A 17,873-nucleotide genomic window follows, 5' to 3' on the forward strand; every position below is an offset into this window, starting at 1 on the left:
CGTCGGGGATTCCGCGAACCTTGACCGCATATTGAGAGCACCGCATGAGGCATGTAAGCCAAGCTCAATAATTGAGCAGGATCGGCACGGGGGGCGGATATGTTTGACTTTGCATCAGATTTCGAAGGAGCGTCTGGGCCGGGGACTATTAAGAAATTAAAAATTAAGCGCGCTACACCCTCATCACGAGGTTGTCTATCTTTTCCTGCTAGCCCGAGAGCGTGCTAGTCTGCTGCACTACGGGATCGCGTCACGTGGGCCGTCAAGGGTAGTGCCCCTCCATCTCCATCTCCATGTCCATCTCCATTACTCCGTATCCGAACTACGGAGTGTGTTTGAACACCACCAACCAGCATACCAAATAGCCGTGGCTCTCCTACTATGTATGTACGGTATACTGCGCGGGAGGATGGACGACTATCAATTGCTGCCAAGCACTGGTTAAGTATGTGTGCGTGTAATCCATTGATGATTATCGACTATCAATTCCAAAGGGCCAGACCAGCGATGCTCATGCCGAACCCGTGACTCTCGGCGTCGTACCAGCAAGACACGATGCCGGCATGCATGCAGACCAGACCCGAGCCTGTGATTGCTGGAAAAAAAAAATTTAGCTGGTCCGAACGGGGCCAGTGTGCCCAATCCGGCCGGCTGGGTTGATGGCAGATGCGACTTGGGCGGGCATAAATTCCCAATGCATTGCCATTAGTAGGTCCGGAGGGAGCATCGACCAGGTACAAGTCGTCGAAATTGTGCTGCGGCAGTGGAGAAGCGACGCCGACCCGATTTTCTGGAGGTCGCCTGACTCTGAAAAAAAATTTGGAGGTTTCGAGCTCGGCGCTGCGATTAGTCAATGCGAGCTGGGTTCTCCATACTGGCGAGTAAAGGCCTGCGGGGAGCAGAGCCAGCCCCCACCAGTTAATGTATTTTTAGGCCTGAGGCCGCGTTCCTTGCTTTGCTGCGAGTTCTAGCCAGACTCTCGCACAGCACAGCCTGCGCGCGCACTTAAATCCGACTGCCCCCTTTTCTTCCTCGCTCTTCCATTTTCTTTCCTCTCTTACTCGTCCTGCACAGTACTCGCCCGTTGTCCCTAATAACTTATCCTAATTTCTAATATTTTTTTTCCCCTTCGTCTTCGCTTCGTGCTGGGTAAACCACCTCGCCCTCTCTATACTATCGATTGCATAGTATAGTACTATATATCCTTTTCTGTATTGGCGTATCCACAGTCCCCGGGATCGCGCACGTGATTGGCCGGCTCTTGCCCTAACTGCGTCATCGACCGTGTACGTCACAAAAGGCAAGAGTCAACCTGCTTCTCTCGCCGAACTTTTTTCCTCCTGCTCCTCATCTGTATATTTATTTATCTGTCGCAAGCTGCTGCCCTGCTGCCCCTCGTTCAAGCAATTGGCGGCTTTATACATAAACTTCCACCACCCCATTCTACCCCTTTAGACATATATCTTTCTGGCTAGTCATGGCTTCGTCGGGCAGGCGCCGAGAATCCGTGATTAACAAGACGACCAGGGAGGACGGAGCGCGCTCACTCCTCCAGGACGAACAATCGCGCACCGATAATCTGAAGGACCGCTTCATCGGTGCCATTGACCAGGGAACCACAAGTACCAGGTTCATCGTCTTCGATGGCACGGGCTTGCCAATTGCCTCTTATCAGTCTGAGTTTCGCCAGATTCACGCTCATTCAGGGTGTGTTGCAACTAACCGACCCTTGTTCATTTCAATGCTCATGTGACGCTAACCTTGCTCGTCGGACCTCTGCAGATGGCACGAACAAGACCCCCGAGAACTCGTTGCAACGGTAGAAAAATGTATAGAAGAAACAATGAAAACATTCCTTGCCCTGGGCCACTCCAAGTCTGATATTCAGACCATTGGCATCACCAACCAGCGCGAGACCACGGTCGTCTGGGATTGGGAGACCGGCGAGCCCCTGCACAATGCTATTGCATGGCCCGACACTCGAACAAAGGGCATGGTGCGAGAGCTGAGGTCCAAGGAAGGTGCCGACGACCTGCTCAACATCTGTGGTCTGCCACTGTCCACTTATCCGTCGTCTGTCACTCTGATGTGGCTGCTCCGCCATCGTCCGAACGTCAAAAAGGCCTACGATGAAGGCCGCCTAGCATTCGGCACTGTCGACACATGGCTGCTGTACAATTTGAACGGAGGCGTGAAGAACAAGGTGTTTGTTACAGATGTCACCAATGCCTCGCGTACTATGTTCATGAATTTGCATGAATTGAAATATGACGACAGGCTATTGGACTTTTTCGGTCTAGACAAGAACAAGATTCGCCTCCCAAAGATCGTGCCTTCGGCTGATTCGAAGGAGTTTGGTCGACTTGATGGCGGTCCTTTGGCCGGCACCACCATTACCAGCTGTCTTGGTGACCAGTCTGCTGCCCTGGTGGGACATTGTGCCTTTGAACCGGGATATGCGAAGAACACATACGGCACAGGTTGCTTTTTGCTGTATAACGTGGGAGAAAAACCAACGATTTCGCAACACGGTCTTCTAGCAACGGTGGCTTTCCAGCTGGGGTCCGACCGAAAACCAGTGTATGCACTCGAGGGTAGTATCGCTGTCGCCGGCAGTGGAGTGTCATTCTTGATGAACAATCTGGGTTTCTTCCGTGACTCGCGGAAAGTGAGTGAGGTCGCCGCAACAGTGCCAGATAACGGAGGATGCGTATTTGTGACGGCATTCAGTGGTCTCTTCGCTCCGTATTGGATTGATGACGCGAAGGGAACAATCTGTATGACTTTTTCTTCTTCTCTTCCCTCGAGGTGGTATAGATTGCTAACATTTCCCCGCATTTAGTCGGTATCACGCAACACACTCAACGTGGTCATATTGCTCGTGCCACTCTAGAAGCTGCTTGCTTTCAAACAAAGGCCATCTTGGATGCAATGGCTAAGGACAGCGGTCATCAGCTGACTGATCTGGCCGTGGACGGAGGAATGAGTAACTCGGACATTTGCATGCAGGTATGTAACCTTTCTTCTTTTCAATCTGATCATTTGAAGTTATCTGAGTGCTGACATGGATGTCGCCATAGTCACAAGCCGATATCATCCAAATCCCGGTGGAACGACCATCGATGCATGAAACCACTGCCCTGGGAGCCGCAATTGCAGCTGGATTTGCGAGCGGCATCTGGTCGACGTATGAGGAGTTGAAACATATGAACCGAGCAAACAGGACAGAGTTCCAGCCCTACCTGTCCGCGCAGGAGAGCGCCTTGATGTATAAACAGTGGAGCAAGGCGGTAGAAATGTCTCGTGGTTGGCTGGACGCGACTGAGATCGGACTAGATGACGATGATGTCGAGGAGGTTGAGGGAGCACAAGAAGCAGCACATGAAACAACGAAACCCGTTTTGCGACAATTGGTGCCGGAGGATTTCGATGATTCCAACGATGTTGCCGTGGGTTCAGAGTCGGATTAATGAATGTTTTGTGCGTCAATGACACTGGTTTGTTTGTTTGTTTGTCTGTTTGTTTTTTTCTTATATTTTTGAGGGTCTCTTGTGAGCGGCATTTTTGTGAGTCTTCTGGGCTGGATCACTGTACAGAGCGTCCATGGCGTGCGCATTGGGTTAACATCAAGATGCTGTCTATCATACAGTAGCGTTTCGATTCAGACTCGGAATCATTAAATTTTTTCATGTATTGTTCTGTATTTTGTGTTTTCTCGTCATACTTCCATTCATATTTATATATACCTTATATATTTTTTCCCCAACACCTTGGTATATGGGCTATAACAATATTGTATATATGCTTTCTACCTATGTATAATGTCGAGTACCTGTCAAACCCAGAGATTCAGTCATAGCCATGAATCATGCAAGGCAAATTCCAGCCAAGGAGTGAGATTGGATTACTGACTCGGGAGCCCTCATGGATCTGTCTGATCAAAACCGCCTAACCTGACGAGTATCCAGGCACTTAACTTAGTCCTAAGTAGGAGCAGTACACAGAGAACTGGGTTCATGGTTAGGTACCCTTACATACACATCCATACTATGTACATTGGCAGTGCCGCAGCGGCAGGAGTATGTGATAGATCTCATTTTGATCTCATTTTCGTTTGATCATGATCCCGGATGCATGATGTGACTCGAGACAGATAGGTGCATGCAATATTTTCGTAGACTTATCTAGGGCACAATTGGCGCGTGAAATAGTTACACACTTGCATTAGGTCCTTATTCTGATATTCGAATATTCGAAGAGGGGTGGAAATTCAAAACAACGTCGGTACTATAACCGAGGTATAGGCAAGGGACAATCAATCAGTCAACCAACCAACCAAATCCTTCGAGAAGAATCCATCTGTCAGACTATTACGGAGAAGACTCCGGGGGTCTCCAATTATTCTCCAACAAAGTGGATAAATGGCAGAACCATTATCCTACTTCGTAAGTAATACAGAGTAAATAGTAGCACGTACCCGAAATTGACTGGAAGGCAATCCGAAACATGCCCGAGCTGGAATTAATCGCCTTCATTTTCTTTATTTTTTTTTTTACTTATTAATCCCCGACCTGTCAGGAACATCGAACCAACCGGATGGCATCGCCAGCGCCGCGCATCCTTCGCTAGTCGCCTAGCCTGTACGGAGTAATTGGTTGTGGCTTTGCGTGCGTTGTGCAGAGTCAGGACGGATTTCAGTAGGGAATCCACAGTAATAGTACGTATTGTATATTAATAATGTCATGGTTATACTAAGTTATATAGTTACTATTTCACCCGCTATAATCTTATCCGACATGGATTGAACGCCCTTGCTTTTGCTTGATCTGGGACTTTTGCATTTTCTTGCAGTCTCTTTGTTTCATGCGTTAGTCTGGGTTAGAGTTCCAGCTAGCGAGCAACAGACAGCATCGGAATTTACTGTGAAGCACACTTGGACGGGAGGAGGACTAGGATTCTACCGGGATACCAGGATTACGGATAGCAATAGTTAAATGACAACGAAAATGAGGATGTAGAACTTGGATGCAGGGTTCATATGCATGAGGCGCAGATCCCCAAAGCCATCGACACGATTCCTGTCAAGTTACGTAGTTAGGGCTCGTCACCATCCACTGATCCAATGCTACGTATTTCTAATTCTGTCCCTTTCGCCGGGTTGGAACATTACCATTCAAATTCACGGTTAGACTTTTAGTATCAACTATCTACTCCAATACCAAACTTAAAACACTGAATAAGAGCTTCTAGTTAGACGCTAGAAAACAGCCCTGTCTAGTTCTATAGATTGACCCGCTCGAATCCGCTGCCGACATGCATGCATGCCATTGCCATTGCCACGAAAATTCAAGGTACGACTAGTACGTATGTATACGATTAGTACGGAGCACGATAGGAACTTTTGCTGCATATAGTTTAGTTTACTTACGTCTGCTGAATAGCGTATTTATCATCTAATCGTATTATGCTGTAGGGTGGCCTTTTTCGTAGATTTGCCATGCAGTAACTCGATGCAGTTAGTATGCAACGAATGATCCATCAGTGCAGAAAAGCGAGGGTTAAAAAAAAAAAAAAAAGGAAAAGATAAAGAGACTAGGATAAGCATTCTAGAAGAGAAAGAGGAAAAAACAGGAGACAAAAAAACTTTGTGTGAATGCATTGCATACATACCTTGTCCCCGTATCAATAACGAACCAACCGCACTGTCCTGCATCCCGTTGCATGGGTGTCAAAGCAAATACCCAAACTTTTTTTTTTCCAATTATATTTTCCCGCCCAAAACCATTGTTGTTCTATTCCTAATAGGATCTCAATTATTTGTTGGAATTTCATTTTCGTCTGTTGTTTGGGGGGGGGGTGCATTCGGGATCCTTAATCAATCGGGTCAATGGCTTCACGAGATAACTAACTAGTACGTGTGTGTTTGTGTGTCATTGCTGCTTTTCTTCCCTTCTACAAGGATTGGCTGATCGTTTGATTCAGGCTTGCTATATTTATATTCTTCTTTTCTTTTCTCCCTTTTCCCTTCTCAATATGTCTTATATTTATCGATGATCTGCAGTCTGTATCTTATATCGGTGGTGACTGCAATATAATAACTACCTCGACAAGCCCGTGCAAAGAAAAGAGGAGAAAAATAAAGAGAAAGACGAAAAGTGTGTGTGCGCAAGAACGAAAACGAAGAAAAGCGGGAAAAAATTGCACCATGTGTGATCATAAAGAAGTCACATACCGCTGTGGCCATATTCGAATCCTGGTCGATGCCTGGTGTGCGAAATATGCCAGCACTCAGAAGCCTTGTCCGCCGAACATTGTGGCTAGGTGAGTTGGAGGATTGATGATTCTTTTTTTCCCCTTCCCTTCCGGAGTTCTGGTTCAATTGATGGTAGCTAATTGGAGTGCTACTATTCATGTGAGCAGAGAACGCAGACCGGATGAAGATTGTGGTGCGTTCAATTCTATACATTCTATTCTAGATATATGCAAAGACTTTATCCCCTGGTAAACGACTTGTGTGAAATATTAAAGCACTGACTTGTTCTTGAGGAATATAGGTACTTGCAAAAATGGATAGCTGATTGACGTCTCGCTCTGTGTCCCTCGTCCACATTCACAATCAACGAGAATTTTTTTTTTCTTAACAACTATCCCGTACAACAAACAAACTCATGGATCTTCCACTCCCCCCAAAAGGATAAAAAAAGCAAAATGAAATACGGAAAAGCGTCCCACAACTCCGAGGACTTGATGAAATATTTCCAACCGAGAAGATTAGCGAGCGAGGCATAAGGCGCCAAAGACTACAAAAAAAAAGAAAAAGAAAATTCACACTCAAAAGTGATTTTGGTTTGAGTTGGGCGTTCTCAGGCAATGCATAACTAGGTACTATACTTACGGCATACACAAAAAGGGGGCAAGGGATAAGGTTTATATTATCAAAGGATTTCACTCGGTGAACTAGATAGAGGTGTTGGAAATGTGCCTTTTCCCCCGTTTTCTGATTTGTTTTTGATTGCTTATTTTTTTTTTTTTTCCATTTCCATTTTTTTTTTATTTGTTTTGTTGTTGCTCTTAACGACGGAGTAGTACTCCGTACAAATATTACAATAGTACCACATGTAATTAGTATTCACAGCTTTGTGGCCCACAATCGAGCTACCACGAATACTAAATATTCCGTACGTAGTCTAGACTGTCGAATAGACTTGGGTCACTTTGAACTCGACAAGGTTTCCCGCGTCGGGGTTTTCGGACTAGTGCCGTAAGTGTAACGCTAGAAAAATCAGAATACTAATAGCCGTTTAACTCCCTTGCTTCCTGATGTCCATACTGTACTCAAGTGTCGCGTGTCATCTCCAACAAGGGCTAGCGGCCATCACGTGGCTGTACGTTACGAAACGTCCGAGAAAACTCTTTAAATAAAGCAGCACGAACGGGCGGCCCGCTCCATGCCCGCCGACCCGTCCCGGAAATACCGGCCCATAACTTACGCCGTTACGTAGTTATCCGTACTTAGAACCAAGTTAACTATATTTCTCGAACACATCTGGATTCTTCGTATTCATTTATTCAAGACTCCCGGGATCCGCCTCGTACGTAATCTTGCTTCCTTGCACGAAGATGACAAGATGTCGCTCGTTATTGCACTCAAAAAACCACGTGGTTACCTCGAACTGGCTGCGTGCTTGATTGCTATTTCAACCAGTGTACGGAGTAGACCTTAGCTCTTTCCATCGTGCCGTCTCGTGGTTGGAAATAATATTAAACTGCGTCTAGGTGCTGTCTTCATCTGGAAGAAGAACCTGGTTTGACGTGGACCAATTGTTCATGCTTGACAATAATGCCAGCGTATCAGTCGCCAGGTGTGTGCCAGCATATTCGACACGTTACTACTCGCCCATAACAGCTAGTTACACTGTAACCCAAGAGTCGATATTGCTCGTCGTAGATTTCAGTCGACCTCAAGTTACATATTGACGGGGATTATAAACATTTGTTTTCAGCCACTAAATGGGCATGTAGCGACTAGAGATCCAGAGATTTGGAAAACTTTGGCAAATTTACATGACCTTATTCGGAAGAATTGGGTAGAAGAGTACTAGGTCTATCATACGTACGAAAGACTTGGGATAGTACTAAACCGAACAAAATAGGTATCTTGCCAATAACGCCACCGGCTGAGCCTCAAAAATTCCAAGGTTCAAACTAGAGATATAAGGTTAATCAGTATTATTCATATCCCAATTTTCTCGCAGGCTCATGCTCGAATAGTTCAATTAGGGCCTCTTCGGGCGAGAAATGGCATATTGGGAGCTTTGACAAATGCTGGGTTATCTAAACCCAGGGTTACGTATTCTTTTGATGAATTAAATATATGGCCTCCCAAGCCATAATCTTTTATTATTCGTCCAAAGAGAACATGCCGCAAGTTGAGTCTTCTGTATATTAGTTTGTGGTAGATGTCGGTGGGTGTCATACCTATGTAATGATTCATCACAACTTCCAATCTTACTACATAGTAGTATTAGTATTACTCCAAGCGTATCAGTTACTGGAAAGTCTCGACGTGATATTGTAAATAGTTGTAGAATATAATACAACTAGTTGAAATGATGTCACAGCTTTTTGTCTTACAGAACAACCAAGTATACAAAAATAAGACAGTAGGAGAAAAAGAATTTGTGTAAGATTGCGTATTCATCCATTCTTTGATATGACAGGAAGAGAGGAAGATCGAGAATAAAAAAGGGCTATGAAAGAAAGGGGCAAAGAATGGATATTATTTTGCTGCAGTCCCACTCTCAGGTGCCTGCGTTACCGGATTCAATCTCGTTGCTGCAAGCGCCTCGGGCAGTTTGAGAGGTGCCGATGGAATGGATTGGATCTTCTCCAGTTTCTCGCCCCGGAGAACCTGTTCCATTTCTTCCTTGGTCAGCGTCTCGTACTCCATCAGTGCCTTCGTGAGCAGCTCCAACTCCTGTCGCTTGTCCGTCAGGATCTTAGTGGCACGAAGTCGCGCCTCTTCCACGAGGCGCCTTACTTCTGCCTCAATTTCTTGTTTCGTTTCTGATGATAATTTGTCATAGTTTGTTGACAAATCGACATTTCCAAGCTTCTTGGAATATCCGAATCGTGTCACAAGTGTGAATGCCGTTTCCGTGGCTGATTGGATGTCCTATTCGTCATCAAATTCGTTAGCACTTAAGCCGTTTTATATGAATATGCTTGCAACTCACCGCCGAGATGCCACTCGTCACTTTGTCAGGGCCAAAAATTAATTCCTCGGCAGCTTTACCGCCCATGGAAACATCAATGTCAGACAAGTACTCGGTGTAGTTCCTCGAAACCGTGTCCATTTCGGGAAGGAAATGGGTGATACCCAGCGCCATGCCGCGGGGAACAATGGTGATCTTATAAAGAGGGGTAGCAGAAGGGGAGAAATAAGCGACGAGAGCATGGCCAGCCTCATGATAGGCTGTGAGTATTTTGTCCTTGTCTTGAATGATACGACTTCTAGCCTCTGCACCCATCATAATCTTATCCTTAGCCCAGTCGAAATCTTTTGGACCCACTCTATCCAGCTTGTGCCGGCTGGCATGAACTGCAGCTTGGTTTACGAGATTCTCCAGATCGGCTCCGGAGAAACCAGGTGTGCCACGTGCAATGACCCCAACATCAACATCGGTGCTGATTTGTACGTTCTTCATGTGATGCTTGAGGATGTCCATGCGACCTCTTACATCGGGAAGACCAACGACAACTCGGCGATCGAATCGTCCAGGACGGGTCAAAGCTTTATCGAGCAGTTGGGGATAGTTGGTTGCCGCAAGAATGATAACTCCGCTGGTTTGCGAAAAGCCATCCAATTCAGTGAGAAGTTGGTTCAGTGTCTGCTTGACGTATGCCGCATCACGTTCGTTTCTCTTCGCGCCTATGGCATCCAGCTCATCAATGAAAATAATGGCGGGCGCCTTTGAACGGGCTTGATTGAACAAGTCTCGAACACGCTTGGCGCCAACACCAACATAGACTTCATCGAATTCAGATCCAGACATATAAAAGAAAGGAACACCAGCCTCTCCAGCAACTGCACGGGCCAGAAGCGTCTTTCCGGTACCAGGGGGGCCAACTAAGAGAACGCCTTTAGGCAGCTTACCGCCCAAGGTGGAGAATCGTTCGGGGTTCAACAGAAACTCGACCAGTTCCTGCAGTTCATCCTTTGCTTCATCACAACCGTGAACGTCGCTGAAACGAACTTTCTGCTGCTGAGGCGTAGCTTCGTTACTCTGAGTACCTCGAACATTCTTCAGAACGCCGGTTGTTTCAACCAAGATGGTAACCAAGACAAGAGACATATAGGTAAAGAAGCCAAAATAGAGGAAGAATTTAACCCAGCGGAAAACAGAGCTGCCCAAGGACTCTTCGACAACCACATATAACGGCGACTCCTTAGCTCCGGTGCCCGGTTGCTTTGTGGACACACCAACTTGGCTGCCATGCGTGCGAGCTGCCACTGCCTGCCCAACGGACTGTAACTGCTCGGGATCCAGCGTTTGACCAGTGGCTTGAACTGCCCCCTGAACTGCGCCATCGCCACCAAGTCGTTGCAAAGCCTTCAAATAGATGGCCTCGGTTGCTGCATTACTGGCAAATTGACCCGTACGATGACGTTCCACAACAATAGCAGGCATGTTCGCACGTAGCAGAGACTGATAGAACATATTCTGAGCATTCGCACTGCCGGGATTGCTGTTGGCCGCTTTTTCCTTCTGCGCTAGCAAGTTCTGCGATAACCCCCCAAACAAAAACCGTTGCTGGTCAAACTTCGAAAGACCGTGCATATTGGGCTTTCGGAGTCCTCTCAAACCAACAGTTGAGAGCGACGAGTAGTTCCGAGAAGAGTGGAGGGAGTTACTCGCACGAACGAGCATGCCCGCAGTTCTTAATGTGTTTTGCCCGAATGTTGGTCTCCGATACACCTGCCCAAGCATCATCTTATCTGAGGGGACTGACTGTAAGGATTCCGGAAGTGAAAGGGGTTCGACCTAGGATACCTGTGTTAGTGAACAGTGTTAACCGACAACAATAAATATAGATTCTTACCGATACCGGTGCTGTTTGGACGGGCTCGCGGCGAATTTGAGGGTAACTGTAGGCTATGTTGGCACGCTTCCATTGCGAGTTCATTACCGACCAGATCTCGGAAGTCGCGGATTGTATATTCTGCAAAATCAAATCAGATATTAGCTTACTGGAATGGAAGCATGGCATGGAAATTGATCCTACCGGCATGCTGACCGAAGCGTTGAAAGCCATGATTGACGCTCAGCGGCACCTGGCCGCAACCACTCTATGATGTAGCCACAGTCGGAGGAATCGTTACGATCGACTTTGTTAACTAGGTGACACGATAAATCTCCTAGTAGAATAGATGAATGAAGTAGACGCAGGAGATGCAAATGACGGTGGTGACGATGATTCTAAGGTGTCTGCTTTCAATCTGCGGCGAACTTCGTGGAAAGCGGACATGATTTGCCACGGAGGACTTAGCGCTTCCCCGTACTGCCGACGGCCGGCAGCCAATAAGATTACGGAAAATCACGTGACTATATGGCTCACGTGTTGCAACTTTTAGCAAGACCTTTGACACAGTCTTCAGGGATAGTTACGCGCCTTCAGACGTTGTCGTCAAATGATAGCAGCCTCCGGAGCCGGGTAATTGTTTACGCTCATCGGCTTGTGAGTTTGTTGTCCTGGTTTCCAACTTTGCGCCTGCTTTTATACATGCAATCGATCATCGATCATAGCATGAAAGTGTTTCTGAGCAATGTACTTCATCCGTAATGTCGCGGAAGACCATCTTTTTGATGGGAGCTCCATCAGGGAGACTAGAGTGGAATGGCACTGACCTGCTTGAGACTGCTGTACCTCCATTCAAATCTTCCGGTCCGCGTATTGGCACTTCATCCGAGACGAAATGGAGGGTTCTGCAAAGAGGGAGCGGAAAACAATCCTCTTCTTCCATATGGACAGGAAATACGCTCTTTTTAGACACCACCAATCTGATTTTTAAGATTCCCAGAACGTCTGACGATGTGCTTTCGCAATTCTATGAGCACTCGCTATCTATCTTAGGAGCGAGTTATTCGTCCGAGTCAGATAACAATGATACAACATTGGCTCTGGATGATAGTGATATCGATGAGAGCATGCATTTGGTGGCCGGCCCGAAAGCTACTACACCCTCTTTCGATTTCCCCAACGAATTACATGACATAAAAGACATTCCTAATGCCGCATATCTTCGGTCAATTATCCCACAAACCCCGAGCGTCACTTTGGTTGTTGCTATTGTAGGAATTAATCCCTTGCGGCGAGTTACTGCGCGACACTCGAAACAGGAATTGGATATCCTTGAACTCATTGTGGGAGATGAGACTAGGACCGGCTTCGGGGTTACATTCTGGCTTCCATTGTCAAAGGGAACAAAAGAAACACATGGGAAACTGGTCTCCGATGGCAACTCTGAATTTAGGGAGAAAATCTGTTCCTTGCGCCCCCGGGATATTGTTCTTATCAGAAACGTGGGACTCGGTTCCTTTCGAGACCTAGTATACGGGCAAAGCCTCAGACGAGGTATGACCAAGGTTGACCTTTTACATCGACAGGAATGCCATTCTACAGACGATTATGGCATATATTCTGCCGGTGTGATTGACACAGCAAGCGGCGACGACAGACTACTTACAAAAGTGCGAAAAGTGCGAAGCTGGCTGATGAATTTCGTTGGGATCAAGGCACACTATGACAGCCATAGTTTAGGTCGACTGCTGCCCCCGGACACGCAATAGATTTGGTTAATACAAATCGTTCATATTGACTACGCGAGTCGGAAGCATAAGACTTTGCTCTTTGGCACTATACACGCAGAAAAAGGACAGCGTCTATTCGAACCTTACGAGTACCTAGAGAAAGAAAAGGAGAATATCAAAAATTGATACAATAACACAGGTCACGAGCCATAAGGTGGTACATTCTTCGCCCCTAAATAGGTATACAATTGTAGGGTTGATCATAATCCAGCCAATGAACATGTGAAAATCAAGGAGTCTGCTAGGGATCATTCTCCCAAGCACTAGGCACGCCCAACGGTGCTACTCAGCTCACTTGATAAGATAAATTTATAGTTGCGTGATGAATCCGGCGATTGAGTGAATCCAGGGCTGGATGTGCTCGACCTGGCTTCCGAATTCGGTTCCGACAGCAACATACCAGTTTTCCCAGAACGGAAATAAATCCCTACGTAACCCCACATAGGTACGTAAAGACGCAAGAGAGGAATGAAAATAGAATTGATGGGTTATATTGTTGATTCATCAACCTACCGTAGATTTGGTTATATGAAAAACAATACCTTTCAGTATGGCCGAATCAACGCCAGACAAGAACGACCAAGTATTGGAGCATGAAAGCGAGAATGATAATCCAGCAGGTGTTTCTGTTTCAGCAAAGCCAGATATACCGGAAGGCGGCTCAAAGGGATGGCTCGCGGTATTGGCCTGCTGGTGCATCATGTTCAACACATTTGGATACATTAATGCCTTTGGGTATAGTGTTGAGCATCCATTGATTAGGGGGTTCTATATGCTAACGTCTATGCCCTTCGAAAATAAAAGAATTTTTGAGTCATATTACAAAAGCACAATGTTACCCAAGGAGAGCAATTCCAATATTGCTTGGATTGGTTCAATCCAAGTATTTTTCATGTTTTCGGCAGGGCTTGTATCTGGGCCCCTGATGGATCGCTATGGGCCGAAGGTGAGTCCTTTGTCGCCGGAAGATATCAGAAGAAAAAAGAGGCATGGCATGCTGATTCTAGGTTTGTGCGTGTCCGTGGAAGCCAATTATTGTTCCATGCTCGGTGCTTTTCATTTTATCGGTCATGATCATGAGTTTATGCAGAGATTATTACCAATTCATTCTAGCTCAGGGGATTCTAGGCGGTCTTACCAATGGTCTTACGTATACCCCAGCTTTGACTGCGGTAGGACATTACTTTTCCAAGAAACGACCTCTTGCCATGGGCATTGCGTCAAGTGGTGCTTCTCTCTCTGGTGTTATACTTCCTACCGTGCTGAACCGATTGCTAAACCGAACATCACTCGGGTTTGGGTGGTCCGTTCGAGTGCTTGGCTTTGTGATGCTAGTCCTCAGCATTGTAGCCTGTCTGTCTGTTACCTCGAACGCGCCAAAGAGACGCAGTGGACCGCCTCTCTTGCTGGAAGCCTGGAAAAATCCAGCATATTCGTTTCAGGTGGCCGGGACTTTCCTAGTCATGTGGGCTGTCTTCGTTCCATTTTTCTATCTGCCAGGATATGCGGAGTCAATAGGGTTGAGTGTGGACTTGTCCTATTATCTCCTCGCAATTCTTAATGCAGTATCTTTGTTCGGAAGACTCTTTGGCGGTGCAGCTGCTGATCGACTGGGTAGAATCAATACCCTGTCAGTGTCCTGTGCAGTATGCGGCATCTTGATTCTTTGCTGGTTGTCCATTCGGTCCCACGGAGGCATTATTGCATTTGCTGCTTTATTCGGGTTCTTTTCGGGAATAGTGATTGCTGTCTTCCCCGCAACCATTGCCATGACTGCGCCGCAATCGAATCAGATTGGTTCATATTTGGGTATGGCGTTGGGTGTCTACGGCATAGCAGGGCTGACTGGAACTCCCATAACTGGCGCGATGGTCAGCGATTATGGCACATATCAGCCAGCCATCACCTTTGCAGGTGTGTCGGCTCTCATCGGAGCGGTTGTCATCTTTGGGTCCAGATATTTCCTTCCAGGTGCGAAACTGATTGCCTGAAGCCAGTCAGCAGGAGTCAGTCGCTTGGCACATCTGTCTGTAACCATGGGATGAGACAGGGATTTATAGAGGAATCCCCGGGTCTGAGATAAAATCATTCGCAGGTTTGCCCTTTGAAGACAAGGACGCGAATGAGGTGAGAAGGCCGGCCAATTAGAATAGATGCTGTAATTGCAGTGCACCGGAGGCTCTGTTTGAGCGAAATGAAACCCGAGATTGCCACTTCCCATCAGCATGGCGTCCATTATTCTTAGAGAACAGTAAATGGCTGCACAGCGTTGCCTCAGCCTCGTTCCAGATGAAACAACAAAGAGCATGCATGCGGGCATCAATTGGCCTGTCGTTGGGCAGTTTCCACAGCAGGACGGGGCGAACGCGTATGCCGGTGGAAAAGAAGAGGCACGTTGCGGTTGTGGCGGTTCAGGGGCTACGGCGCTGGCTGCAAACGGACGCCTGAGGCCACCCGAGACCACCTGACTTGACTGCAAGTGCGACAGCCAAGTAACGCCGGCCCACTTGGGAAAGCTCCTCTGGCCGACTCCAACTTAAGCCACGATGCACCTTTGACAGTTGTCCAAAACTTCACCTCCTGACACAGTTATCCTTGTGAACTGGAGAAGAGCCCCCTATCATTGCGCCGGCGCTCCAGCAATCCACGAGCCTGTTTCTTCCACCATCATAGCCATACCTCTGATCCTGCGACCGCCCTCGTTCGCGCCGGTCGTCATTGACTTTGCACCTACTTCTTTTGATCTTTTGAAATCGCGTTGTAGTCCTCATTGGAAATGAAGGGTGAGTCGTGGACTACATCATGGCAAATGGCACCTGGCTGATGATTACGCAAATGCACAGCTCTAATTCTTGTCGGAGGTTTTGGCACCCGCCTACGACCCCTCGTGAGTTTCCCTCTCCGCCGCCTGCTGGCATCGTCCAATGCTCGACTAACAGCTCTTCTACCTATGACAGACTCTCACACTGCCGAAGCCTCTTGTCGAGTTTGCAAACCGTCCTATGATCCTACATCAGGTTGAGAGCTTGGCTGCTGCGGGCGTCACCGACATTGTGCTGGCTGTCAACTATCGCCCTGATGTCATGGTTGCAGCATTGAAGAAGGTATCATTCAACGCTCCGGTGGGAATTCAGGACGTACGGGCTAATGCGCTTTCTTTGCTACCAGTACGAAGAACAATATAATGTCAAAATTGAATTCTCCGTCGAGTCCGAGCCTCTTGGTACCGCGGGTCCCCTGAAATTGGCAGAGAAAATCCTCGGAAAGGATGACACGCCATTCTTTGTCCTCAATTCCGACGTCATCTGCGAATACCCTTTCAAACAGTTGGCCGATTTCCATAAAGCTCACGGTGACGAGGGAACAATTGTGGTCACCAAGGTCGATGAGCCCTCCAAATACGGTGTCGTTGTCCATAAGCCCAATCACCCCTCTCGAATCGACCGTTTCGTGGAGAAGCCCGTCGAGTTTGTGGGAAACCGCATCAATGCCGGTATCTATATCCTCAACCCAAGCGTTCTAAAGCGCATCGAGTTGCGTCCAACGTCTATCGAGCAGGAGACTTTCCCCGCGATTGTCAAGGAGGGGCAACTGCACTCTTTCGATCTTGAAGGCTTCTGGATGGATGTCGGTCAACCCAAGGATTTCTTGAGCGGCACTTGCCTCTATCTCACGTCGCTTGCCAAGCGAAACTCTAAGCTTCTCTCGCCCTCCTCAGAGCCCTTCGTGCATGGAGGCAATGTGATGGTGGACCCTACTGCCAAGATCGGCAAGAATTGTCGCATTGGGCCCAATGTAGTAATTGGACCTAATGTTGTTGTTGGTGATGGAGTGCGTCTCCAGCGCTGCGTCCTTCTTGAGAACACCAAAGTCAAAGATCACGCCTGGGTTAAGTCAACGATTGTCGGGTGGAATAGCTCGGTTGGCAAGTGGGCTCGCCTGGAGAATGTCACTGTACTCGGTGACGATGTCACAATTGCCGACGAGGTTTATGTCAATGGAGGTTCCATCCTACCTCACAAGAGCATTAAGCAGAACATTGATGGTAAGAACCTCTTCCGGCCTGGTTTGATAATGTTGGCGTATACACAGTACGTAACTAACATTTTGTCGCAGTACCCGCTATTATCATGTGAAGTCAGTCCCCTGACACATTGACAACCATCGCCATCCGGCATTTATCGGCGCATTGACGGATTTTCTCAGCTGTTTTCATTTGGTGGTGTTCCATCTCCCAATACAATAATTCTTTCCTCTCCCCCCCCCCCGGATGATCTATTCACTTCTCCTTTGGCCCTGGTGGCGAAGGGCCTTCGTTTGTCTTCACTGTATGCATCTAATCACAAAGCTCCAAATTCTTTTCCCTTTTTATTCATCTTTGAATTTCGCATCAGTCATCACTTCGCCTCACACATACATATTTCTCTCCCCTCTCTATTCTCTTCTTTTCCCTCTCTAAAATTCACCACTAATCATGTCTTAATCGTGATTTCATGAAAGAGATTTGCTGCGATTTTCACAAGAATAAACACAACCCCAATTCGCACGTTTCTTATTTTATTTTCATTCTACTCGGTCTGGCATTCAAAAACGGGAAAGGAAAAATACAGAAAGGACTCGCGATACTATCTCTTTTGCATGTGATGACACAGGGGGTTGTAGATATTTGATATCTACCCAGTTTTTACTTTCTTTTTTTCTTTTTTTTTAAAAAGAGACAAAAGACTTATACTCTTTGATTTCTGAAAAGGCGAGACTGACATGTTAGATATGAAAACCAGGGGAGCGATGGTTTTATTCATGGATGTGGTTATGTTTTTGTTAGGTATTTAGTGTGCAGTGGTAATACGTGGGAAAGAAAAGGATACCTATAGCAATGACAGAATTTGAGTTTTGGTTTTGTTGATTCTCTAATCATAATCTGGCTTGTGTAATTTATGGACAATACCTAGTTGATTTAGATTGTGAGGTATAGCCTTTTTCTGTTGGCTAGATGTATGG

At 46.8% G+C, this 17,873-nt stretch overlaps 6 protein-coding genes across 6 annotated transcripts; 5 read left to right on the forward strand and 1 right to left on the reverse strand.

The window, feature by feature from the left end:
* Positions 1-1,477: 1,477 nt before the first annotated feature.
* Positions 1,478-3,470, forward strand: UA08_04692 (hypothetical protein; the record flags this gene model as incomplete). Its single annotated transcript, XM_020266990.1, has 4 exons — positions 1,478-1,707; positions 1,783-2,777; positions 2,843-3,009; positions 3,081-3,470. The coding sequence occupies 4 exons, from the start codon at positions 1,478-1,480 to the stop codon at positions 3,468-3,470; spliced, it is 1,782 nt and encodes a 593-aa protein (XP_020120229.1).
* Positions 3,471-6,205: 2,735 nt separating this feature from the next.
* UA08_04693 (hypothetical protein) lies at positions 6,206-6,505 on the forward strand (the record flags this gene model as incomplete). The annotated part of the gene is made up of 3 exons (XM_020266991.1): positions 6,206-6,321; positions 6,421-6,446; positions 6,477-6,505. The coding sequence occupies 3 exons, from the start codon at positions 6,206-6,208 to the stop codon at positions 6,503-6,505; spliced, it is 171 nt and encodes a 56-aa protein (XP_020120226.1).
* A 1,123-nt stretch (positions 6,506-7,628) lies between these two features.
* UA08_04694 (hypothetical protein) lies at positions 7,629-8,181 on the forward strand (the record flags this gene model as incomplete). The annotated part of the gene is made up of 3 exons (XM_020266992.1): positions 7,629-7,706; positions 7,777-7,862; positions 8,154-8,181. 3 exons carry the CDS (start codon positions 7,629-7,631, stop codon positions 8,179-8,181), a joined length of 192 nt encoding a protein of 63 aa, XP_020120227.1.
* Positions 8,182-8,779: 598 nt separating this feature from the next.
* Positions 8,780-11,316, reverse strand: UA08_04695 (Mitochondrial inner membrane i-AAA protease supercomplex subunit; the record flags this gene model as incomplete). The annotated part of the gene is made up of 4 exons (XM_020266993.1): positions 8,780-9,175; positions 9,237-11,045; positions 11,104-11,223; positions 11,287-11,316. The coding sequence occupies 4 exons, from the start codon at positions 11,314-11,316 to the stop codon at positions 8,780-8,782; spliced, it is 2,355 nt and encodes a 784-aa protein (XP_020120224.1).
* A 527-nt stretch (positions 11,317-11,843) lies between these two features.
* UA08_04696 (hypothetical protein) lies at positions 11,844-12,851 on the forward strand (the record flags this gene model as incomplete). The annotated part of the gene is made up of 1 exon (XM_020266995.1): positions 11,844-12,851. One exon carries the CDS (start codon positions 11,844-11,846, stop codon positions 12,849-12,851), a length of 1,008 nt encoding a protein of 335 aa, XP_020120225.1.
* A 571-nt stretch (positions 12,852-13,422) lies between these two features.
* On the forward strand, positions 13,423-17,008 carry UA08_04697 (hypothetical protein; the record flags this gene model as incomplete). Its single annotated transcript, XM_020266996.1, has 9 exons — positions 13,423-13,607; positions 13,778-13,818; positions 13,986-14,786; positions 14,968-14,999; positions 15,434-15,632; positions 15,716-15,759; positions 15,830-15,976; positions 16,041-16,917; positions 16,989-17,008. The coding sequence occupies 9 exons, from the start codon at positions 13,423-13,425 to the stop codon at positions 17,006-17,008; spliced, it is 2,346 nt and encodes a 781-aa protein (XP_020119972.1).
* Between the last annotated feature and the right edge of the window lie 865 nt (positions 17,009-17,873).

Source organism: Talaromyces atroroseus, assembly GCF_001907595.1.
Source record: "Talaromyces atroroseus strain IBT 11181 chromosome Unknown scaffold_5, whole genome shotgun sequence".
In the NCBI taxonomy this organism is placed as follows: Eukaryota; Fungi; Ascomycota; class Eurotiomycetes; order Eurotiales; family Trichocomaceae; genus Talaromyces; species Talaromyces atroroseus.